The sequence below is a fragment of the Camelina sativa genome, chromosome 5 (assembly GCF_030686135.1).
Source record: "Camelina sativa cultivar CO46 ecotype springtype chromosome 5, ASM3068613v1".
NCBI lineage: Eukaryota > Viridiplantae > Streptophyta > Magnoliopsida > Brassicales > Brassicaceae > Camelina > Camelina sativa.
Genome location: NC_141884.1, coordinates 40,389,164 through 40,415,774, shown reverse-complemented (window position 1 = coordinate 40,415,774; position 26,611 = coordinate 40,389,164). Strand labels below are relative to the sequence as shown.

At 31.6% G+C, this 26,611-nt stretch overlaps 4 protein-coding genes and 1 long non-coding RNA gene across 9 annotated transcripts; 2 read left to right on the top strand and 3 right to left on the bottom strand.

Annotated features, from left to right (window-relative positions):
- Positions 1-103: 103 nt before the first annotated feature.
- LOC104789816 (uncharacterized) lies at positions 104-8,330 on the bottom strand. The gene is made up of 6 exons (XM_010515458.2): positions 7,965-8,330; positions 5,336-7,876; positions 5,205-5,220; positions 543-610; positions 396-457; positions 104-302 (listed from the first exon to the last, which is right to left on the bottom strand). The coding sequence occupies exons 1-6, from the start codon at positions 8,328-8,330 to the stop codon at positions 104-106; spliced, it is 3,252 nt and encodes a 1,083-aa protein (XP_010513760.2).
- Positions 8,331-12,380: 4,050 nt separating this feature from the next.
- LOC104788404 (BON1-associated protein 1) lies at positions 12,381-13,187 on the top strand. The gene has a single exon (XM_010514151.3). It carries the CDS (start codon positions 12,492-12,494, stop codon positions 12,999-13,001), a length of 510 nt encoding a protein of 169 aa, XP_010512453.1. The 5' UTR covers positions 12,381-12,491; the 3' UTR covers positions 13,002-13,187.
- Positions 13,188-14,715: 1,528 nt separating this feature from the next.
- LOC109133007 (defensin-like protein 125) lies at positions 14,716-15,219 on the top strand. The gene is made up of 2 exons (XM_019245537.2): positions 14,716-14,809; positions 14,940-15,219. The coding sequence occupies exons 1-2, from the start codon at positions 14,761-14,763 to the stop codon at positions 15,122-15,124; spliced, it is 234 nt and encodes a 77-aa protein (XP_019101082.1). The 5' UTR covers positions 14,716-14,760; the 3' UTR covers positions 15,125-15,219.
- A 1,547-nt stretch (positions 15,220-16,766) lies between these two features.
- LOC104788403 (E3 ubiquitin-protein ligase At4g11680) lies at positions 16,767-18,761 on the bottom strand. The gene is made up of 5 exons (XM_010514150.3): positions 17,998-18,761; positions 17,793-17,912; positions 17,567-17,699; positions 17,314-17,478; positions 16,767-17,218 (listed from the first exon to the last, which is right to left on the bottom strand). Exons 1-5 carry the CDS (start codon positions 18,483-18,485, stop codon positions 17,042-17,044), a joined length of 1,083 nt encoding a protein of 360 aa, XP_010512452.1. The 5' UTR covers positions 18,486-18,761; the 3' UTR covers positions 16,767-17,041.
- A 3,917-nt stretch (positions 18,762-22,678) lies between these two features.
- On the bottom strand, positions 22,679-25,885 carry LOC104788402 (uncharacterized). Of its 5 annotated transcripts, none has more exons than XR_015558049.1 (8): positions 25,741-25,885; positions 25,388-25,485; positions 25,233-25,304; positions 25,046-25,130; positions 24,758-24,884; positions 24,507-24,607; positions 24,235-24,359; positions 22,679-23,597 (listed from the first exon to the last, which is right to left on the bottom strand). It is a non-coding gene; the product is annotated as an uncharacterized LOC104788402 (long non-coding RNA). The 5 variants fall into 5 exon arrangements; XR_015558050.1 differs by having other exon boundaries at positions 22,679-23,493; positions 25,741-25,874; XR_015558052.1 differs by having other exon boundaries at positions 25,046-25,124; positions 25,741-25,874.
- Between the last annotated feature and the right edge of the window lie 726 nt (positions 25,886-26,611).

The window sequence follows — 26,611 nt, the reverse complement described above, 5'->3', positions numbered from 1 at the left end:
CTTTTTGTCTTGTGGGATGTCTGAGATGACCACCAAATTTGATATTTCATTGCCCAAAAAAGAAGAGTTGTCCACTAACATCTTGTTAACCCTCACACGTTCACTATATATCAAAGATTCCGGCACCAAGATAGTCGTGATACGATTCATCCGAGAACGTTTCCTTGTCACCAAAGGCATTGATCATATCATTATCATGACCACGATAACCCTTCTTCATTAAAGCTGATTTGATATTATAAAATATCGAATCATGGATCCTAAAATGAATACCATTTGTGTACCCTGTAGGAGGGATAAAACTATATCGAAGGAGCATTCAGGCACTCATGAGCTTACACAATACACGTCAGGAGAATATTTATTTGAAAAGGCCTCATCATCATGCATGGTACTCAAATGGATTCTCTGGCTTATGCAGACCAGTTTTTTCATAAAAGACACAAGTAGGGAGCTCCTGAAAACGGAGAGTGCTAATGCTTGATAATGATTAGTGAGCTCCAGTTCCTTTAAATAACTTATGCTGCTTTTAGAGCACTTACCACAAACCAAACTGATGATGCTTGAGCGTTCTCTCCTTTTGTCACAACAATCTCGTATATCTCTGTGTCTGAATCAGACACAAATACCACATGAAAATTTTACATGTAACGGAAATTCATGTTTTGTTCCATCTCATCAGAATGAAATCGGTCCGTTTCCATTGATCATTAATGAAGGTCCCTACTCGTCTTAATTGAAAGATTATTTCGTCATTATTGTGTTCTCACCCATCTCAGACTCAGAGTTTTACATACTTCATTCAGTGAAAAAGGAAAAGTCAACCTTAACATGTATCCTACTGTTTTGTCGTATCCATGTGTTAGTTTAGAACTTTAGATAGTGTGAATATAGAAGTACAAATTCAAAAATTGCTCAAAATTTCCCAGATTGCCATTCAATTATGCATAAAGGAGAATGTTTATTGAAATTGGAAGGGGTAATTTGGTCAAAAATCTAAAATCACCCGTTTAATAAAGGATCCGCGTCCTTTACAAAAAAACCCGTTTAATCAAAGGTCCGCGCGTTTTACCAAGCCCGACATGTTGGTGGATCGGGTCAGCAAAATCAGATTATCTAACCCAAAATAAATTCAATTTGGTTCAATTAAAATCTGTGATTAAATTTTAAACCTCTTCCTCCTGCAAAACACGAAAGGAATATTCTTATCGTATACTCGAGTAGTTTAAAACATTCCTAATCAATCATATACTCAATCAATCACGCCCTAAATAATCTCTTCGTAATCTCAAAAATATCCTAAATTGTTACGATCATATATTGAATCTCTCCTGTAAATCAATCATCATTCATTCTAAATTAGCGAACTATCCTTTTCTGTTTAGCGTATCCAAGATTTTTTTGTGAAAACATTAATACTTTTTAACCTAAACCATAAACTACTATTCATCTATAAATATGGTCATTAAACTCACTCTGAAAATCATCAAAACACTTACCAGTCCTTCTTTAAAAGTCGCTAAGCACACAAAAAGTATTGGCAATGGCTGCATCCTTTGCATTTCTCTGTTTGATCGACTATTTCCCGCAGAATCAAGCGCAAGTCCAAGGAAGAAGACCCTAACGTGTGTGTTGCCGACAAGAAATTGTTTCTTCGATAGATGTCGTTTTAATAATTTAATCAAAAATTTAATAGAAAAGTTTAATAATTTAATCTATATTCATCTATAGAACAAATCAATCAAAAATTTAATAATTCATCTATATTCACTACAACCAACTAAATTTAATAGAAAAGTTTAAAACTAAATAAAATTTCGATACTTTAACCAAATAAACCAATATATAATTCATATAAAATATCATTCATAAAAATTTTAAAGTATAAAATATGGTTATTGAGTAAATATGAAAACTAGGATTAGTGTTTAAAACTTTATTTACAATAAATTATTAATCAGATATTATAATCAAACAAACATGTCAACAAAAGTATACAAATATATTTGTTAAAAGGCTTTTCGGGCTGGCCTGAGCCCGGTCGGACTAAGCCCGAAATACCCTATAGCCCAAACGGGTTGAGCCTGAAATGCCCGATTTTTTCTGGACATATATATTTAAGCCCAAGCCCGGTGTTTTTCAGGGCTAGGCCGGGCCATCCCGCGGGCTTTGGCCCTAATTGACATGCCTACAATATATTATGTTTTTATAAAGTGAAACTATAAATTATACTAATAAAAAGTAGGAGCTATAAGCTCCTAAAAGCGTCCACCTAAGATTTTAAACCACCAATAGGGATAAGACATGTCACTCATTAACATTTTTTAAAATCTCCAGAATTTTCAATATTAAGAATTATTTTAAACAACCTATAAGTATTTGACATATCATTCATTAACATTTTTTAAATTTCCAGAATTTTAAGAAAAAGGAAAATTTTAAAACTTATAGAAATAAAAGAACTATGTACAACGTCCCACATTGGCTAGAAATCTTTTAGACATTGGTTCAGAACCAGTATAAATAAAGATTAATATGCTTCCAACAGCGAATGAGCAGGAAAGCTTGATTTATAAGGCGTCTAAGTTAAAAAGTTTTATTCGTTTGATCCGATTTTTTATTTGATCAAACTAAAACTTTAAAAAGTTTCAAAATAATATTATAATATTGAAAAATTTTAAAAGTTTAAATATTATATATATTGAAACTTTTAAAAGTTCTTAGATTTTAAAAAGTTTTTAAAATAGTTTAAAATATTATAAATATTGAAAATTTTAAAAGGTTCAAATATTATATTTTGAAACCTTTTAAAACTTCAAAATCTTATGATCTTTAAATTTTAAACTTTATTAGCTTATAAAAGGTTTCTAAAAAATTATAATTTATAAATTTTAAAAGTTTAAAATATTATAAATATTGAAACTTTTAAAAGGTTCAAATATTAAAAATATTTAAACTTCATAGAATGTTTGAAAATATTACAATTACTTAAGCTCGATAGAAATTTTAAAATATTATATTTATACTAATAAAAAGTTGAAGCTATAAACTCCTAAAGGTGTCCATAAAAGATTTAAAACAACCAATAAGAATTATATATTTCACTAATTAACATTTTTAGAAATATAGTAGTAATCTATATTAAGAATTTTTAGAAGAAAAAAATTAAATTTTATAGAAATAAAAGAAATTTGATTTGATATTCTTGCAGTAAAATTTTTATTTTTAAGTCTAAGAAAGAAGGACTGACGTCGAAAGACCTTGAGTTGATGTTATTTGAGTTTAAAGAAGAAGGATCGACGAAAAGCACAAATATTATTTTAACTATACATGTGTTCATATTACTTTCTCTGCATTGGTTTGAGAAGTTTCAATACATGTGGATCTTAAACCGAATAAGTATATAGATAAAATTATCAATAATTGGATGCATGTGTTGACTATGCTGGACTTTATGAATTGCACAAATTTTATGAGAAAATAAAAGATTTTGGTCTTGGAGTTTGATGGGTTAACAAGTTGTATGGTAGTCTAAAAAATATTTTTCAGTGAAAGAATGTGAAAAAGTTGAAGAAAAAAAAGAAGAAAAAGAATAAGAGTATAACGAAGAACATGATAAAAGCAACGATGACAATTACCATAAAATTTGACAATGAAAATGACAAGAAAGAATATGAAAAATAAAAAAACATTGAATAAAAAAACACGAAAACATAGGTGGTAGCGATCAATTAAATATAAAAAACGAGATAAATTCAAGATTACAAAATTATTTCGCTTTTCTGGTGGTCAAATAAATGGTTTAGGGTATGTGAGGTCAGCAGTTTGATTCGCCTTGCCTGGACGTCGAGTTAAATTCATAATTTTTTTGATCTGATCTGAATGTATAACACAACTCATTTTTATATTTTTAAAAATTGTGTATCTAAAATTTAAATTTTTATTTAATACTAATAAAATTTATTTTTATAAGATAATATTGTATTACTGTCATCAATCACATACTCCCTGAATTTCATAATATAAGATGTTTTAGAGAAAATTTTTGTGTTACATAATATAAGATGTTTTCAAATTTCTATGCTATTTTTAGATTAGTTTAATATATTTTATTATGCATTTTTATTTATGATTGGTTGAACTTTTTTAAAGTAGTCATTTCTTATATTTTGAAACGGAGTGAGTATATATAATTTTCATCAAAATTTATCAAATAAACCCACGCGTAGCATAGCTTTAAAACCTAGTGTACGAATTATAGACGATAACACTTTTTGATATTTTTTGTGATAAACTCACATGACATAAGTGATATATATATATATATATATATATACATGTTAATTTACACTATATTTCAAGACTAATCTCCAAATTTTGTGAAAAAAGGAAGAATTATAGAAACCGCAACAAGAATGTTCGAAACAAATTTTGGTGAATCCTATCATGAATTGGCTACAAAACACAATTGTATTTCTCTATTAGTCTATTATATCACTGGTTTGTGAGATTCGCCAAAACAATAGCAACTCCTTAACATAATATCTATTATCGAGATATGTCCAAGTTTATCTTGTGATAAAATGCATGCAACTATTGTTTCTTTCCAAATTATAAGATCAGTAAATATCAAATTGGTATACACACCACACTGTATTCCAAATATCCAATGACAACTACTAGTGAAAGATTGGTAGGATGTGTGTTTATGAGGTCATGGAGTATCGTGTCACGATCATGACTCTGCATGAGCTGACAGAGATGCAAACTAACATTAAAAGCTATAAAGATGAGGAAGTTCATGGAAATTTTGGTATCCATAGACTTGCTATTAGGTCTTTTATAGGTCAACTTCTTTTCTAATGATAGTTTTTCGGATATATATGCAACGTCAGGTACAACGCACAATTTTAATTTCTTTCCAACAATTAATCCTAATAAATCCATTCACCAAACATGATCTCGAATAATTGATTAGATTATGAAATGACTACGCAACAAAAAAAGATGTACTAATTACTTTATAGGCGCTAACCGGTACCACTGAAAATATATCATATGGAGGAATATGCCAAATTATACGTTTAAAAATGAAAAATGATGTTGGCATAGATAATTTAAATTATGAATTTTTCTTAAGGCAAATGATTTCTTTTAAGCATTGAAAAAATATTCTGCCAGTTGAATCACTTAGATAAGCTTACTTGGCTCTACTATAAGCTGGAAAAACATGTTAGCAATTTAACCATAAGTTTAAAAAAGTGTTTTTTTTATGATGTCTATTAACTAACTAGGTGTATACTACATACGATTGGCGACGATCCTCCCTTGTTACACTTCTAGCGATTAGATGTGCTCCAAGATTTGAGGTCCTGTCTTCCATAACCAATTTCCAATCCAAAATTTTTTCCAAACTAGCTCTCAAAATATGAGACTGCAGTTTAAAGCAAGGCCATGCCTTTGGTCTGAGAACAGCTCCGATAAGCTCAGAATCTTCAGAAGCAAAAAGGATCTTATCGAAATGAAGACTAGACATACTTTCAATAGACCAAAGCCAACCTCGAAACATTGCATCCTGCTTACAAAACATCTGGGAAAAGGATGCTCGACTGTGCAAAAGAACTACCCCATTATGATCTCTCAAAACCCAAGCCGCTCCACTCGAATTTGAAATTTTGTCCCAAGACGAGGCAAAATTGCATTTAAACCAACCTAGCTGCAGGGGAGACCAACCTTTTTTTTGCTGTGAACGTTCAGACTTTACACGCTCCACAGACTCCTCAACCAACGACTGCTCAAAAAGCCATTCCTGAACATCTTCTCTGATTTTGATAATTGTTTCAGGAGGACTAAAGCTTTTCCCTTCAATGCAACACAAATTTCTATTTTTCCAAAGTTGCCAGAGAATCCAAGGGAAGGCTTTTCTTATCTCGACCTGTACTTTAATATTTTTGCTTGTCAAAAACAGGAAGTACAAGTTCTGATAAAGGGACTGAGAATCAAAACCGTTTTCTGGAGACGGGAAGTTGTAGAGTGCCCAAATTTGTCTAGCAACCGTACAAGAGAACAAGACATGATTTGTTGATTCTCCTTCCAAACCGCATTTTTGACATCTGGAATCGAATTTAAGACCTCTATCCATCATCTTATCAGCAACTGGGATGCCACCTGAAATTGCTTTCCACATAAATGTCTTAATCTTTGTGACAGTACTGCATCTCCAAATCTGGTCTTTTAAAGGAAGGATTGAAGGTTGCATTAAGGCCTCTGTAACCAGCTCAATCTTCTCTCTTTGATACTCCGCCCAATACCCGGATTTGACTGAATAAGCCCCACTTTTAGTATGTTCCCATATCAGGAAATCTTTTGATAAAGGAACAGGCTTCTGTTTACAAATCAACTCCACATCCCGGGGATAAAAATGATGGTTCAGAACTGACAGATCCCAAGAAAGTGTTGATGGGTTAATCAACTCTTTAACTTTAAGGTCCAAATCGAAGATGATATTCTTCATCAAGGGCGCTCTGATAACACCATCAAGTAACCAACGAGATGACCAAACATAGGTAGATTCACCATCACCAATCATTTGTCTCAGACCTCTTTTTAACAAATCCCTACCATGGAGAATGCTCCTCCAAGCATAAGAAGGTCTATCTCCAAGCTCTGCGGATAAGAAATCTCCCTCAACAAAATACCTACTTTTGAAAAATGAGGCAAACAAGCTGTTTTCTTCTTGCAGAATCCTCCATGCTTGTTTTGCCAGCAAGGCTTGATTGAAGATTTGAATATCTTTAAACCCAAGACCACCTAAATGTTTAGGCAAACACAACTTATCCCATCCCAACCAGTGCATTTTCCTTTTGTCCTCAACTGAGTCCCACCAGAAGGCTGACATAGCAGATGTCAGTTTCTCACAAGTCATTTTTGGTAACTTGAAACATGACATAGCGAACACAGGCATTGCCATGGCCACTGATTTCAGTAGGATTTCTTTTCCACCCTGCGAAAGAGACCGGGCGAACCAACCTGACATCCTACTTTTCATTTTGTCGTGGATATAGGCTAGTAAGTCTGCTTTGGAACCACTAAAGCATTCCGGTAATCCCAAATATACACCTGCCCCTCCTTCTTTAACAATTCCCAACTTTTCTTGAATAATGGCCCTGACTCCTAAATCCACTTTGCTACCAAAAGTAATTGAAGACTTGTCCAGGTTGATCAACTGACCTGTAACTTTTCCATAGTCAACCAGAATACCTTGGAGAGTCAGCGCCTGATCCACTGAAGCTTTGATTAGAAACAGACTGTCATCTGCAAACAGAAGATGGTGAATCGAAGGACCAACAGGAGAAAACTGAATCCCATTTAAGCTTCCATCCAATTCAGCTCTATTAAGCAAATGAGTCAAACCCTCAGCGCAAAGCACAAATAAAGCCGGAGAGAGAGGATCACCCTGTCTTAAACCACGTTGCGGATTAATGAGCCCAAACGGCTGACCGTTAATTAGAACTGTGTAAGAAACTGAGGACACACAGTACATGATCATATCCACCCATCTTCTTTGAAACCCTAGAGCAATGAGCACTCCTTCAAGAAAACTCCATTCCATTCTGTCATAAGCCTTTGACATATCAGTCTTTACCGCCATAAAACTCTTAGAGATATCCTTATGAGTACGGAGACTATGAACTGCTTCATGAGCTATAAGGATGTTGTCTGAAATCAACCTTTCTGGAACAAAAGCTGATTGGTTTGGTGATACTATTTCAGACAATAATGGTTGCAGTCTTGCCATCATAACTTTTGCAATCACTTTATATAACACCGAGCACAGACTGATCGGCCTTAAATCACTCATCAGTGGAGAATTGAGCTTTTTGGGTAACAAACACAATTGAGTAAAGTTCCATTCTTTGGGGAAAAAAGCCGGTGATAAAGAAATTTAGAATCTCCTTTGTAACCTGGTCACCTACAACCTCCCAATACTGCTGGAAGAACAACGCAGTCATACCATCTGCACCCGGTGAACTGGAAGGCTTTATAGAGAACACTGCATTTTTTACTTCTTCTTTTGAAACCGTGGCTAAAAGCTCTTGATTCATTCTGTCTGAAACTCTAGGTTGAAGACCAGAAAGCATCTCTTGCGGGTTGAAAGGTTCAGACGTGGAGAACAGATTTTGGAAATAAGACGCCGCTATTTCACCTTTAGAAACTTCAGCTCTATGCATTATCCCATTAATGTCCACTAGCTTATCTAGACCATTCTTGTTCCTTGCATTCTTAACTGATGCATGAAAAAATTTGGTGTTCTTATCACCCTCCAACATCCATCCATTTGGCTCTACTTTTCTGTTGCCAATGACTTTCTTCTTCTCTATAAGCTTTAACCAACTTGCTTTTCAGGTAATGCAACCTATTAGCACACGGGTCCAAAGAGGATTGAACCACTTCCAATTCAACCTGCAGGCATGTTATCTTTTCCTTTGCATTTAGCTCGTTGTTCTTTTTCCACTTGCTAAGCGCTTTTCTGCAGTTTCGAATTCTAGAAGAAACCGGTTTCCCAAGTTGATTACATCAGCTTTTTGTGGAGGATATGATAAGAATTTAATGTTTGTATTAGCTGGTTTTGCTGGGTTGATTGTCTTTGATCCTTTTGGTTTTTTGTAATGGTTTCCTGGGTTACTTTATATATATAAAATTTCAAGTGAAAAAAAAAAACTAACTAGGTGTATTTAAATCATATATCAAATCTAGGTGGGAAACCCATGTTGGAATCTATCATCTTCATAATTTAGCGTAATAAGTTCAAAATTTCCCATATATACAGATACATTATATATATATACTAATAAGTAATAACGAAGAGAAATTTAGCGCCTAGGCTTTTGTCTTGATTACACTGTCTTTTTTTTTTGGACCAAGTCTTGATTACACTCTTTATCGAGTACTGTAGTAGGTTTCCCAGCCACTGCTTTTTTGAATTTGTAAAAAATTTCCAAGAATCGGAATCAAAATGGAAATCTCAACCATATGTCAATATCTTATCATTACATTTGTCGTATATGTAAAAAAAACCATTAAATTCGTTGTCAGGAACACTTGAGAGTGGCTTCGATTCGGGTTACTAAATAATTTTTAGATATGAAGTCAACAGACTTAGTAATGTAAACGGAGACTAATTTATCCGTTTTAGTCCAGCCGTATAGAGCTCACTTCCCAACTTCACAACAAATACATAGAAAATACTCAAATTGATTTAGTTTTAGATGGCTGGATGATAAGTCGATTACTTCGGTAGCAAATTTAGACTTATTGTAAGAAAATAAATAAATTTGCGAACCTAGCTACGAATACGATTAATCGATTATAATAATGATTCGATATCATTGTTTCGTCTAGAAAATAAACTACAAATATCTTCAGTGTCAGAATATTTTACACGCGAGTATTATTATGTTGATAGATCGCACTATATATAATAAATAACTGGTTCATGATCAGATGAAGTTTTATTCCACAAAGTATGCTAACTAGTAACGATCGAGTGAGGACACATGCATGCTAACGTCATCCAGTGTATGCATGCAATGATGCATCCAAGACAAACTATAAGACGATTAGGCAACGTAACTTCAGTTATACAAAACTGTTTTGTTTATTAGTTATTTACGAACATATAGCACACACATACGACTTACTAAAGAGAATTCGGTTTCAACTTAATACAAATTTACGATTTTGATTAATAAAATTTTTACTCATCTAATACTAGAAATCTTCATATGCACATATATAGAATCGTATATATATATGCGACTATGGTCAGTGTGCGGCTCTCGAGTGTTGTGGGACGTTAAGTTGTTTTTCCTCCAAATCGAATGGCCGTAAGTTGTAGCTTTTCAGATTATGAGAAGACTATTTTTAAAAACATTGACGCAAAAAATTGGAATATTGAAGTATTTTGTTCTACATCCATTTATTTATACTTGAAAAATATATATACAATGCGACTAGGAAACAAAATACAAATAAGTTCCATGGAAATTAACCAGAAAGGTTCCATCGAAATTAGTTACACGCAACTCAAACAGGTGTTTCCAACGTGTATTAACGTATATATAGATATTCGAATTTTTATATAATTGATAGTTTTGCTGAAATGCGTACGTATTAACGTATATATAGATATTCGAATTTTTATATAATTGATAGTTTTGCTGAAATGCGTACGTATTAACGTATATATAGATATAGTATGAAACTATGAATGTTAAGTTTTTAACATTTCTAGCTAATAAAAACTTATAAAGCATAGAAATAATCAAATAATAGATAAAGACCATAAATTACTAAAATAAACAAAATAATAAGAGTAGCTGCTGAGCGGATCGGAAATTCACAAACAGAAGCTACGATAAACTGAAATTGACCCGAAGATGGAAAAAATAGTATATATATATATATATATATATATATATGTATGGTCACAATGCGTATATAACGTGGTGAAGACTTATTAGCTAGTAGTTGTACTTGCACCTTACGTGTAGACATGATCATATACATAATCCTTAAACAAGAATACATGATCAATATATAATAATCACCAAACCAGAAACCAGAATTTTCTTTACTATTTGTTTTGTCTAACTTCACTCTATTTTGAATATTAAACTTGTTCATATTAATATGCACACAGTCCAAGAATTAAGAAACGGTCCATACCAAAAAAAAAAAGGAATGGTGCAAGTGTACACCAGTACAAGCTAGTAGTGCATGGAGCCAACGCGTCCTCAATATTTTCCATGAGCTTTCGGTCCATTAGCAAAAAGAAAAAGAAAAAGAAAACTAGGAAAGTATAATCTATACGTATTTGAACTTCTAAGTAAATTCTAATTAAGTAAAAGTCGTACGAGAAAAAATATTCAAATGAGTTGAACAATTCTTGTTCAATTTAGTGTAAAGCTAACTATAGTTTCCATTCAAATAAACGTTTTGGGAAGGGCATTTTCCACATTTATATTTGTCTCACAAGTTAGCTTTTTGAACATCAAGAAAAGTATGTTGATGGTATTGTAAGTTCTGATTAATATTTATATATATATGACACTGTTGAACATAATTAAAAGAAAAGAAATCTTATATACTAATACAATTCATGATTTATATTTAGAATAAAGGTGTGTAATATATATGAGATAAATAATGTGAAATTTATATATATCATTAAGAAAAGAGGAAAAATAAAACATATATATAATGCGAAACTTCTAAACAACTGTAAACTTACGACTTACCACACTTGATTGTATACGAAAATCTTGAGCTAGACTTTGAGAAAATTAAAAAGAGCCATTGCATTGAAAAACCACAAGCACATTAAATTAAATGAATAAATAGATTTGAATTGAAACTAAGGAAAAAGAAATAAACGAGTAATTTCCTTATATTGCTCCCCTGTTCCATAGCTGTTGGAACTCCCGCCGCGTTTTTCACGCTGCTGTTGGATATTCAACTAGTTTCTGCCACGATTCTTTATTTTTATTATTATTGGTTTCAGAGTTAAGTAATAAAACATTACTATTCTCAATCTTTTGAGTATATACTAAGTCTTGAGATTGATGTTACGTTAAAATAAGTTAGTCGTGACTCCTGAGATTCGAATAGTCATAATCACAAAAACTAAAGTTACTACAATACTATTGTTGTTGTTGTTTTGGAAATTTCTAGTTATAGTGATCAATCCAAATAAAACCAGAATTTATGGCGTAAAAAGTTTAAAAAAGTTTGAGTAAAGCAAGTAGATTAAGATATGATTATTTTAAAAAATTTAACCAATCATAAACAAGTCTGTATAATATAAACTATTAAACTAATCTAAAAGTTACATAGAAACTTGAAAATATCTTATATTATGAAACAACAAAAACATTCTCTAAATATCATATATTATGAAACAGAGGGAATATATTTTTTATAATAAAAATAATAGTTTATTGAATCCAAATCAAATTCATATTAATTTAATTTAAAAAGACATCATTTTATTTTTAATACGGAAAATTTAAACGAACACAATAACACAAATGATGATGTAATTAATGAGAAAATAAAATTCATCTTCTGTTTAAATATTTATTAAAACCATTTTTCAAAAACCGGATTTTAATTAATATTCAATCTTAATTTTTTATTTACAAGGAAAAAATTAAAAAATTAAAATGTAAAAGTTTTCTCCTTTTAAGAAAATAAAATGTGTATTTGGTCGACATCGATAATGAGGTGTCCGGAAAAAGAGAAGAAAACTCCTCGAGTCTTCTTCTCTTTGCTAACTTCCTTGTCAGCTTCGTCGTCTATATATACCAAAACTTAAATAACCCAAATGATCCCTTCATTCTAAGTTAATGATTTAGACACAATAAAAATAAAAATAACCCAAATGATATATTTTGGTACATCAATTTGATCATCACTATACTACAACAACAATGACAAAAACATTGGAGATTCATCTAAAATCAGCAGAAGGGCTCAAGCTAAACCGAAGACCGCTCAAGAAAAAGACTCACGCCGTAGTAAAGATCGACGAGAAAGAACGAACATCTGAACCTGACGAATCGAGAGTAAGCAACCCAACATGGAACCATAAATTAGAGATGCCCATCAACGGTAATGTACAGTTTATATACATTGAGGTATTTTATCGAACACGTTCTGGGCAAAACAAAAGCGTCGGAGAAGCTAAAATCCCGACAAGCGATTTCATGGGGAAGTATTCGCCTGAAGGCCATTTGAATTGCTTAAGCTATAGATTGAGAGATGAGTTTGGTGATAAGTGTGGGATCGTCAATTTTTCGATTCTTGTTAAATCGGATCCGAAGGCGGTGAGTGATACTGGTTTGTGGAGACCGAGATCGGATACGCCATCGATTGATGGGTATGGTGGTCGGATTGTAACCGGAGTTCCAGTTTGGGGTCTGTACCAACGGCCTTATTAAAAAAAAAAAAAAAAAGAAGTTTTTGGGTTTTGTTTGGGCTTTGCTCTGCACAGATTCTTATTACTAATTCTTCTGTCTTTTGTTCCGTTGATGATTCCCAATTTTGGAATTTTGCGGAACAAAGATGTGTAATTCTTTTTTCTTCTAAGGTTGAAAAATAAAAAATAAAAAGTGATCATTGGTTTTGATGATGAATCTAATAAGAAAGAACTTGGTGTTCGAAACTGCATATGTATGTTCGTCGTGTGTGTTGTTGGTTAAGAGGAAGAAACAAAAGGAATTAGTCTGTTGGTCTAGATAAGAGATCGATCTTCCCCAAGCGTAGAATTGTTCAGCTTTATCTTTTTTGCCACATAAGTATAGATTGATTGCTTATGGCCTATTTGCATACCTGAAGGACCTCTTACCCGTGGAAATCCTACCCAAGAAAAATTAGTCTCGGACTCCTCTATAGGTTTAGGATTTAGTTTCTGAATTAAAAAAAAAACGAAAAAAAATCTTGTTATAATTCTAATTTGTATTTATGAGTTACTATTAATTTGTAACGTGGCTTGAGCGGTGGCGAATTTTAAATAAATGAGTAGGAAAAATAATAATAAAGAAAATTAATAATTCTAATGTTTATTACTAGTGGCGTTTTTGTAATAAATTTTGAGAATGTTTTGTCATTTCTGTGGATAATCTTCTATAATATTCAACCCCCTTTTTAAATAAAAGAAGGATTCTCCACGAGTCAAAATTAAAAAAGAGAGAGAGATTTATTCAAATGTTGTTTAACTCTACTTAGTCCAGATAAGAAATTACGAGTGGTTTGTTTTGTATACAACAACAACAAAACAATAAAACAAAGTTGTGCTGTGTACACACGTTCGATGTTCCTTCACGTCACGTGGACCAAAACCCATTTTTGGTATAAGTTTGTTGGCGCCGCTGGGCTTAAAGTCTCTGTTTACGGCCGACTTTTTATAATAGCGGCCATTGGCTGGCTCTAAAGCCTTTTACTTCTTTTCTTTTTTGTTCAACAGCCTTTTTCATACGTACTTCTCTTTCTTTTTTTTGTCAATATTTTATTAAGGAGCAATCAAGGGATATGATTTGATTACAATTATCTCATTAGAATCTGTAATTATGTAAAGTAGATATTCTCAATAACTCTCTGATATTCTCCTAGGCATCTACTCCTGTGTATAAATATACCACTTGTATGAGAATGAATAATATATCAAATCATATCCCTTGATTGCTCCTTAATATATTTCATACGTACTTCTCTATTCACACGTTTCTTTCTCGGTTTTTTCTTTTGTCGTATCTTTCTCTCTCGTTTACAAGTATACATACACCAACCATTCGAAATTTCGAATGTTCAGATATTATATATCGGTTTATGGGCTATGTTATGTTATTAAAGCCCATTAAACCTATATATTCATATATATCTCAGGAATGTTAAATAATCATCATGTATGGTATAAACTCACTAGAATGTTAGATAATCATGATATGATTCTTTCTCTTTTCTGTTACTATATGTTTCCACTTTTAGTTGATTTCTTAGCTGTTTGATTAGATCTTCGTCCCTTTACAACGTCTACTTAATTACTTGTTGATTTTTTATGTTTATAACTATTTTTAGATTTTGTGATATGTTTTTTCTTTGAATTGCTTATATATATTTGACATTCACGCTTAAATTGATCATTACACACTCATTTTCGTTTTTATTTAAGATAATTTCATTCATACTGTATAATCAAAAATGACTAAAGCCATCACTCTTGCTATCTTCATGGTCATCCTCGTTTTAGGTTTGCTAAATATTTTACACGTTTCCACATTTCTTCTCTTTGAAAAGGTAGTTTTCTATTAAAAAGAAACTGAGATCATATATATATATATATATATATATATATATATATATTTTTTTTTTTGAATTAGGGATGGTTACAAAGGAAACGCAAGGAGGAGAAGTAAAAAAGTGTTATTCATATATCATAACACCGAAAGAAAACTGCGAGAGTTTGATATGTGCATATGAATGTACTAGGAAGTATAATGGATTCGGCGAGTGTTATGATACTACGAGCACGACATGCATCTGCGCTCATAATTGCAATATTTGATTTGTCTTCTGATTTGTATCACACACACACAAACTATTATCAATCTTGGTATTTTAAATTAATACGGACGTTGAATAAAAATATATATTATTTCAGTCTCGTACAGTTTTGTTGTTGTTGTTGTTTGAGTGTGAGTACTGATACTCTAGCATATTATTATGCCTAACTCGTATGTTTCGATTATCGTCAATATTAACAACAAAATTTTGCAAAAGTAGCGATGCTCCATTCATCTTAAAATAGGACTTTTTCATTTAAATAAAATATTGAATCGAAAAAAATTAATTTAATCGGTTTAAATTTGGCAACAGGGAATAACAATTGTAAGAAGAGAAGCCCATAATTGCATAAAGAAGAGAAAGAAAAATTAGTCTTGAATCTATATTAACATTTTTGCAGCAGTTTTGTCAAAATAGTCTTGGAGTTTGAAGGTATTAAATCGAAATACTACCAATTATTATTAAAATATTTTTTTTTAAATTAAAAAATAAAATCGATATATGCAAAAATAAAGTAGGTGAATCGGGTATATCCTCCAATCTATCCAGAAATCTTGACTCATGTTCCTAAATTATCTCCACTTCCAAAACTTAACCTAATTTTCTGCAAAATTAAACAAAATTTTCATCATTCCATTATTCTCCGCTTATTTTCCTCAAAGGTGAAATAATTTTAGGATGGGTATTTCTCAATTGTGATTATTGGATCCATCACTACGACCTGCGGTGTATCGTTAAAAGACGGTCCTCACGGTTAAGTCTATGCAGATTACAGGTTTTATCAAAGTATGTCTACAATTTGGCAGATGGTCCGGAAGACTACAAATATATAATTAAAATAAATATATTATATATAAATAATATTTTCACATAGGTATGTTAATATAATATGTGAAACATATAATAATGTGAGGAAATATAGTGTATAACAATTAAGATATTTACAAAATATCAATATTATAAGTTATTTAAAATTTTTTTGTTTATTTGCCACTAAATTTTTAAAGAATAATTAATAGAAAATTTAGATCAGAGACATGTTTGGACATAACTTTAACGACCGCGGTCTTAGCAGGTTGATCCACTGCAATCCAAGAAAAAAAATGTGGACTGACCTGTTTGACACCTCTATATACATAATTATTATAAACAAACAAATACAACTTAACAGTATAAAAGGATATTAATACTATAAATTAATTTATAACAAAAATGAATTATTATGCTGTATACCATAATTTAAATCATAGAATTAATAATCAAAATACAACTAGTAAAAAAATTAACTAACAATTACAACTTAATATTTAATGATTTTAGTAAAAAAATTATCCGGCAGTGTACCGCAACGGTACACCTAGTTTGTATTATAATCGTAGTGGGTTACTCTATATAACATTATAACGTTAGTAAGATGGTTAATATTAGCTATAAATAAAACGAATACAATACTACATTCTTGAAAATTATACTTCTCATAAAGAGAAAAAAAATATTGAAATCCTGTTTTGAAAAATAAACAAAAGACATTTTTTTCTTTCGTTATCAAATTCGATTTAGATAATGATATTTTTCTCTTTTTGACGTCATTACTACAACAGCAATGACGTCACATGGTTTCATCACCGTATTAACTTATCTAATTCGGATCTAACCAAGCCGTTGATTGAAAACCAAAAAACCCCAAACGGTTCTCATCACACCTGACTCGCTGAAGAACAATTTCCAACCGAACTATATATACTTATTGCATTTTACAAATATATATTATATCCAAGAAAAAAGATAAGAAAAGACGTGTAGCTTCGTCTCAAAACAAATCTCAAGGTCTTCTTTCTTCTTCTTTCCTCTGTAAATGGCAAAAGAATGCTTCATCACATTTCACAAAGATTGAGCAGCAACAAAAACTCTCTCCTACTCACACTTGCTCACTACCACTAGGTTCACCATTCTTGAGAATATTGAATTTGCAGAGAGGGCAAGTGGCGTTGATCCTTAGCCATTTGTCTACACATAAACTGTGGAAATGGTGTCTACAAGGAAGTTCCCTTAGTTCTACTCCATCTTCATAACCACATAGACATATGTTGCATTCCTGAAAATGGTTTTTTTTTTTTTTTTTGCTCAAATCATTTCAGTATCTTTATCCAAAAATCGACAGAGGTTTGGTTTATGGTTATGGTTACTTACAGCATCTTCGCTACATAACACACGTTCGGTTTGAGACTCAGCACCTAACCCAGTCATGATCCCACCTTGAGTTTCCCGGATTTCACCATTCACTTTCTCAGAATTCTTAACTGTGAGGAACTTGAATTTTAAAAGCCTTTCTATCTCTTCATCCGCTGCACCTTCCTGACATATAGAAAAAAATAGCTAGTTATCAAGGATTCCATCAAGAAACATTTGTTCTTCATCCTCATAGTGTTGTTGTTTCCTTTACCTGATCAGCTAATGCGTACAAGATGGCAATGATGCAAGGCAAACAGCAACAAACAGCAATACCAATAAGACTAGCAACCGCAACGCAAATGACAACAAACATAACATCAAAGGCAAGGAATGCAACACAGAGCCTGCAAAAGTTCAAATCAAGAAACAAAATCTATCACTGAAGATTCACAACAAACAAACAAAGAAACAATCAAGAACTCTTCATAGAAACAAACCAGTAGAGCTGAGGGGAAGATTGAGGTAGTCCCTCAGTATCAGCTGTGACCCAGTAAAACCCAATGATCCACCAGACAAAAGAGAACATTGTATTCGCAGATTCAAGGTGCTTTGTGAAGCTGAAACCACATAAAGGATCCTATCATCTATTGAAGTTTTGTATATACAACAACAAATCCTAAAGATTAGAATAAGAAATTGAACCTAGTTCCATCAGCATCGTTAATGATATAGCCATCATCATCAGATTCTTCATCTTCTTCACTTCCGCCGCTGAGAGATCCGTGATTTGAGGAACCATCATCATCATTAATATTAGCTTCTCGGCGGCGACGTTTGTACTCAGCGATAACACAAGCAACGTGAAACAAACACTGGAGATTATACCCTATAATCCAAACCCTAAGAGGAACAATAGGATCTTCTTGTTGAGAAGTAAACCCTAGAATCACGACAGAGACAACCACAAAGACGAAATTCCAAAGTATATCGAGAACAATAATGGGCTTAGAGTAAGCCCATTGACTCTGACGTTCCTCAAGCTGCTCAGCGGCAACCTCACGGACTCTAACGGATGGCTCACGGAGCATCATCCGACGGTTGCTAGCACGGCGGATAAGTCTCGACGCTGCGCCACGAAGCTGCTGAGATGACCTTCGTCTGTTCCGGCTAAGAAGCGGCGAAACGTCCATCGCCGGATTGATTTTGGATCTTGGGTAAATCAATCAATCAATCAATCGGGTTGATCCAGAATCTCGATGGGTCGTCGGGCTTTCAATTCCCAGGAGGAAATCGATTCGAGCGAGCTTGGTGGTTTTGGAGTTGAGAGGATCGGAGGAAGCACCAAATCACTTTGTTTAATTTGTTTCTCGAGAATTTTGGAAATACTTTTTTTTTTTTTTTTCTTTCTAATAACAAAGAGGTTTTTTTCCTAATATAATATCTCTCCAAATTATAAAAAATAATACAACTGGTCTTATTAGTATCTATCTATATATACATTTTGCAAATACATTTAGCAAATAAATCCTGAACTTGCCATCTATTTACAAAACTGTCACTGCTTTCAATACAAAATAAGTGATAACTAGGTAGTAACCCGTGCTACTGCACGGACTAATATGTTTATTATAATTTGAAATTAATAATATTGTATTAGTTATATTCAGATTATTACATATTTTCAACATATTATTGGTACTATGTACTTATTTTTGACATTTAATTTCAGTGAGCACGATATTGACTGTGATACAAACTCCCTTCCATTCATATCTAATTACCTTTGGTCTCTATCCTCTACTTCACATCGTATACATCTGTCTGATTACCTCTGGCACAGATGACAAGACAAAACATTTTAATATAAATTTTAAATTTGTAAAATGACTAAGAATTATATTAATCCTGACGTTATAGCACATGTATGCTATTTTCTTGTAAATTATTAAAATTTAAACTTAGACGTATTTAGTTTGGAACAGGAAACACGTCCCGTCCCAACCCATCTCCTGGTGTCCCATTTTATCTCTTTTCGTCCTATCTCGTCTCATCCCGTCTCTCGTCTCATCCTGTATCCATCATACTTTTTTTTGTCTTATGTTTTTTGTCTTTTAAATAATTTCTCGTTAGACAATATTTATTAAAAGAGATTGGGTAAGAAATTTAGACGGGATACCAGAGTTCTCCATTGATTATTAGGTTTTTTAGTTAGTTGAAATTATCCAAAAAAATATAATTTCAAAAACTATATAATTGTTTTCAAAAATACCAAAATTTTCTATGTGCTCGTTCCAAAGTGGTTAATCACATGTTGCATAGTCAATCCTTATCCAAATTAGTGAAAGCTTGACCTTTGAATTTATCTACCTATATTTTTCATTTCATACTTTTATCTAAAATTTATGTCCCTTTAAAAAATGTTCAATTTTTTTTTTTTTAATTATTCGACTTATCCGTTTCAGTTTATCCAGTCTAAGAAACAATAATTAAATTTTGAGAAAAATCCAGTCTATGTTCAATTTCTTGTCTTACTACTATAAATAGACTGGATTTTTTCTCAAAATTTAATTATTGTTTCTTGAAGTATATGTACTTAATTAGTAAATTAAATTACTTCAAAAACAGTGATAAAACATATATTAAGTTAAATAATAAACCCTTTTAGGTCGTAAATTTTTAATTTTATAATATTAGTATTTTCCATAAAAATTAGTTGGCCATTCTTTTACGGTGTTTTCAATATTTTAGTGTATATGTAGAATACCACAATCAATACCGAAAATAAACATTATCATCATTTTCATCAGCTGAAAAATATAAATTTTCTTACAATACATTCATGCTAATCAAGCACAACTCATGTTCGTTGAAAATTTTGAAGTAATCTTGTTACAGGGTGTTAAATTTTGTCCAGTCCCATCCCATCCCGTCCTGATCCATCCCGTTAGAAATTTTATGTCCCATAACCATTCTCTTTTAAATAATTACCCATAAAATAATGTTATTATTGAATTTTAGCTAAGAAATTTAGACAAAATACATGTATTTCCATTTGAATGTTTAATTTATATAGTTAGTAGAAATTCTAATTCTCAAAAAATCTCAAAATATTTTCAAAATACCAGTCTCAAAGTAGTTCTTTACATGAAATATACTCAACTTTTTTTCAAAAATCGTTTAAGTACAATGTTTTCTATTATATGAATTACCCATTTATGTCATTTCTCCCCTATTTCTCATCGCAATTCCACAAATAGACTGAAATTTTAAGGAAAAAAGATGGCTAGCTACCTGAAATATTGGAGAATGCATGGTCACACATGCCAAGTATAATATTGTATCATCAACTACACGAAGTATATGTATTGCATGGCCACATGCATGAACTATATGACGTTATGTGGTCAACACCATAGACATACAATCCGGTACACCGGTCGAATGATTCCGGCAAAGACCGACATTGACTCCGGCGTTGACCAACATTAACCAAAAAAAATTGTATTTTAATATTTTCTATTAAAAAACAAAATAATAAATTATTATATTAAATTATATATGGGTTTTCATGATTAGAAAACACATTCTATTCAATATCTAATTATTTCTATATCTCTAATGTATTCATTCTTATAATTAGTTACTTTTATTTTTGAAGCTAAACTAATAGTTAAATAAAATTATTAATAATTATTTTCAAGAAATATATATATATATATATATATATAACATATGTAATTATTAATGATTTTATATATATAAATCTCTGATCATCATATTATTTAAAATTTTAAATACTACAAGAATCAATAAAATCAAATTCAACTATTTTCATTAGAAAATAATATGCAAAAGATTTGAGTATATGACTCTTTACTTTAAAATTTGTATGGTAAAGAGTATACAAAATTTTAGATACTCTTTGGTATAAAAAAAATTTACATACTCCTAATAACATGTAAACAATAACAAAAAAATTAACACTATTTACTTTTAATAGATAAAATATAATGATACATAATTATTTTCAATATATAATATAAGGGCATTTGCAAAAATCCTCTTATTCTATATCCTTTTGCAAACATATCCTAAAATCAAGATAAAATCTATTAATATCTTGAAAATAATTATTAATTATTTTTATTTAACTATTATTTTAGCTTTAAAAAAAATTAATTAATTATAAGAATAAATACATTAGAGATACCTAAGATATTTAGATATTGAATAGAATGTTTTTCTAATCATGAAAATTCATAAATAATTTAATATAGTAATTTATTATTTAGTTTTTTCATAGAAAAAAATTAAAATACAATTTTTTTTGGTCAATGTTGGTCAATGTTGGTCAACGCCGGAGTCAACGTCGGTCTTAGCCGGAATTATTCGACCGGTGTACCAGATTGTATGTCTATGGTGTTGACCACATAACGTCATATAGTTCATGCATGTGGTCATGCAATACATATACTTCGTGTAGTTGAGGATACAATATTATACTTGGTATGTGTGACCATGCATTCTCCAATACTTCGTGTAGTTAGCCATCTTTTTTCCAAATTTTAATCATAATTTTATTTACATGTTCTGATATGAAATTATGTGCATAAACATTAATATGTTTCTGATTATATTAAGAGTATATTTGTAAGAAAAAGTTAATCTTATGATTAAAGATTTTCAATCCGTCTTTTGATTCGATTTCAGTTGGAATTATTTAGTGTTTTTAAATCTTTTGATTCGATTTTGGTTGAAATTATTTAGTGTTTTATGATATCCATAAAAACCAAACACACCCCGTGTTTGTTAAAAATGTTAAGTGATTTACTTATATATTTTCAAACTAATCAAAATATCTTTCATAGTTTGCTTAGAGGTGTTAAATTAGAATATCATATTTCACTTTGATTTTAGTTAGATTTTGGAACAGGAAACACGTCTTGTCCCATCTCTTCACGTCTCATCCCATCCATTTCCGTTGCGTTTCGTATCCTCTAATATACTTGCATAGGCTGAAATTTTGTCGTTTTTATGCAAATTAAATGATTTAAACATTTTAAAAGATTGACATGTGGGATAAGATTTTTACATACATTCTAATTTTCCCCAAAATGTACATTTTAAAGTGGCTCAAGCCTCAAGGTAAAACTGTTAAACATGTCAAATATGAAATATGTCATAAAACTGTTAAACATGTCAAATATGAAATATGTCATGCGTTCGCGTGAGTAAATAGTATGTCTGCTTCATACCGCTTACATATGAATAAATCACTCTTTCTAATTTATTAAATATATTTAGAGCTAGAAAATAATACATAAAAAACATATGTTACATGTCAAGACTGATTTTTATTTGAATTGTAATGAAGAAAATAGTATAAAAAAACATAACACTTCGTACCATGTGATAATAATAAATAATCAAGTTCTTTTTGGTTCAAAGCTACATAGAGTACAAAGTAAATGAAAGTACAATCGGACCTTAGAAAATACAGAAAAAGAAGAGAGTTTATGCGTAACATTATGCTCAAGCTAAGCATATAAAGTAAAAAAGGATTCAACAAACAGGCAATGCTCTTCATGCGTTTGTTTCCTTCCATCGCCTGCAATTTATCAAAGATTGAAATTTTTACAGTACATATGCTTAGTCATCTGACCTAATCGCCAACCAATACCGTGACACTTTCATCTAGCTCAGCTTTACACCTTTATCCCCTTAACTAACTATGATTCACTACAAAACTTCTAGGCTAGCAACAATAGTCTTGCATTAGACTAAGAAGAAATCCTTATTCACATCATCAAGACTAAAACACATCCCACCGATTAACAGTAACATTCCAAAGATGGAAAGAGAACTCATCAACCTCGTTGATGATGGTTTCACAAAAATAGACTGAAAAAGCTTATCAATGTCATACTCAAGAGAGCCATGATACTCTCGCGGCTTCCGATCCGAATCTTTACTTGATGATCCCATAACAGATTTACCATATCTCCCGGAATGTTTTGGCAATCTTACTTCATCATCCTTCTCTTCCACAATTTCACAAGCGCCTCCAAACTATCCCATTGCAAAACAGAGCTTATACAGTAACTAAAATCTCTTGAGATAAATCAAAGCAGCACCGAGTTATTCATCATCTCTCTATGATCCGTTTCTAAACTTCTGGGAAACAGTCACACAGTTTACCTGAAAGAGAATAATCATAAGGAAAAAAATGGTTAAAGAACAGTAACTTCAAATGAAGAGCAATGTGGAGAATCATTTTTCGTCCTTGTATAATCACCCAATGCCTGCAAATTGTAATCATAAAATCCCTTATCAGCAATTCAGTGGGAGACATAGATGAACTATTGAGTTAGACAAAGTTGAAAAATTTACAAAAAGTTCTTCACTATTTAAGTAATTGTAATAGAAGAAATAATCTCAGCCAAAGTTTTATATTATTAGATGAAAATAAAAGATAATTGCGATAACATTGGTAACATAGATACAATTGAAGAGTAAACAGTGATTAATCACCCTTGGTGACGAAGAAGATAGGAGACTCGGTCTTACAGATACAACATATAGGATCCCTAAGGACGAAACGGAGACGAATGACACATGTAGAGCAAACCTCTCGGTGACCACAAGATCGATAAGCTAATGATACTTTCTTCAGATGGAAATCTCAAAAAATTTTAATAAAGGTAAAGCTCATTTAAAATTCTAGAAAACAAAACTGACTAAATTACTAAAATTCTAATTTTGAGGTATAGAGCGGATAATATGGAAAACAGAATAGAGAAGTATCATCTCTGATCTTGAGTTCAGCGGTTAATCTTAGAGGCACAATATAGCTACTATCTAAGCTTAACTTTAAGACCAAACAACCTATTATTGCTTCAAACTTACAATAACTTTTAAAACAACCAAAAATAAACTCACTTAGCGTAGTGCATCATTTCAATTTTGCTGCTGGTTTTCCAAGACCATTGAAAAGATTTTTCTCCATTAACAACACAAATACCGCAAGTTCCGGTTGATGACGACTCATCTTCATGATGGTGAACCTGACAAAAGAAACATATGTCATCTTAATTTACTGTTATTACGAAATTTTACTATAACCAATAACTTTATACTATCCTCATAGAGAAACCAACCACATGCTGTACATGGACTCAAATAATATAAAAAACACCAGAGAATCAACTTACATTGACACCAGCTGTTGTACATCCTTCTTCATTGCCTCTTTGTATTTATCATTTCCAATGGATCCCATGTAACTGGTTGCCCCAGGAATTTGAAGCATCCACTACAGCCACCAGCAAGTAAAAAGAGAACCTCGACTTAGCATATATAAGACGTTCAGTGGAGAAATGCATATATCAACCAAAATTTTAAAATTTTAAATTACAATTTTTTATGTTTGCATAAGAAGAGAGAGAGAGAGAGAGAAACGTACCTTCATACGACCAAGGATTCTAACAACAATGTCAACACCTCTCTTTAATTGTACTCTTGACCTGTTGTATAGCTATCACCTCCAAATCAACATATCCGAAACTGAGTTCTTAAAACGCATGCTTTTCCTATTCAAAGGAACAAAGCATCAAATATAGTGAGAATGTGGGGGAATATCTTAAGTGATTATGATGATATCTATTCATTCGATCAATCTTTCCAAGACTAACGAACTTAAAGAAATTCACATCACTAACTGAATTTCATCATCAACAGATCCAATACTCACCATTGATTCCAAACTTCATCAAAAACATTAGTAGAAGACCCGCTTTTTGTTTGGGATAAAGTTTTTGACCTACCTCTTCCTGTTCCTAAACATCATAAATAAAACTTTCATATCTTCTTTTAAGTTAAACAAATGAATTTTACGAACAAAACGTTTACAAACACTAAGCCAATAAGATTACACTTACCACAGTATGAGGATCAGATCCGTAAGCTATCTTTAAGCATAAGTGACAGAGCCGCACCTTTGCTTATGGTTCCTAATATGTTTAAACATAAGTATCTAAGCAGAACGGAGAGTGTTTACAAATTTATATGCAGAAGATACAGACTTATAACTCACCTGTTGTGCCAATCATGTCGTCCACCATTACACTCTCTTGCAGCAAAACGTTTAGTCTTGATTTTCCCAAGCTCCAGATCAAAATAGCAAGAAATCTCCTGTATCATCATCATAAAAAAACTACATCCAATGAACAAACGACAATATCACAAATCATACTCATCCTAATCGTTTCAAAATCAAACATACTATCCTTTCAAATTGAGAGAGAATCAAGCTCAAAAGATCTAATTTCGCCCAAACAATGACTTGAAATCAAAATAGATCTTACATATCTATTAGTGGACGTACAATAGAATAAGAAGCAATTAGGGAGAAAAAAAGAAAGAGAGAGTGTCGATATCTTTACGTACTGCTTTGCTGCCTTTGCTTTCTCCTTGGTGAAGCTCAATCCCAGAACATCATCGTCCACTCTTCTGCTAAAGGAGAGAGAGGCGACAGAGAAAAAGAAATTTCGGGTTAGGGTTTTGTTTCTTATTTTAATATTGACAGAGTAATGGACGACTAAGATTAAAAAGATCTCAAAATATACGGTCAGGATTTTAAAAAAATTAGGCAATGAACGACTGAGATTATAACATAAAACCGGGTTATTTCGACCCGCGTGTTTATCCGTTTAGAGAGGGTGTGAAATTTCGTCGTTACCCTTTTAAAAAATCGAATATTTGGTTATAACTCCAATGGTATATCCTTATAATTTCTTACAAAATGAAGGTTTAGTCCATAAACTGTGTTTTAAAATAATAGTAGGGATATATGATTTTTCGCAAAATTTTCGCTCCACTTAAATACGATTTTCTTTCTATATACGATTATCCTAAAATATCTTACCTACATATATGATTTATATATAAGGCAATCAGATCTTTATTACTCTTCTTATTTCCTCTAATTAGATCTTCCCATATATTGCTAAGATAATTAAGAATCAAGTTTCTAACCGATATAAACAAGAGTGCATAGAGAGATATATAGAGTTCACCTCCTAATGTATTATCATTAAAAAGTTTTTCAATTCACTCGGAGATGAGTTTTCTTTTTCTCAGTTTTGATTTTTTTTGTTTCTTACATACACGTGAGAAGCTTTAATAGTTTTTAAAATGGTATTGTTTGTAGAAAATATATGTATATAATAAGTGAACAAGATGATGAATACAAAACAGAGAAGCATTAGATTTTTGGATTGAAATTGTTATACTGATGTTTCTTTTTCTAATTCTCATT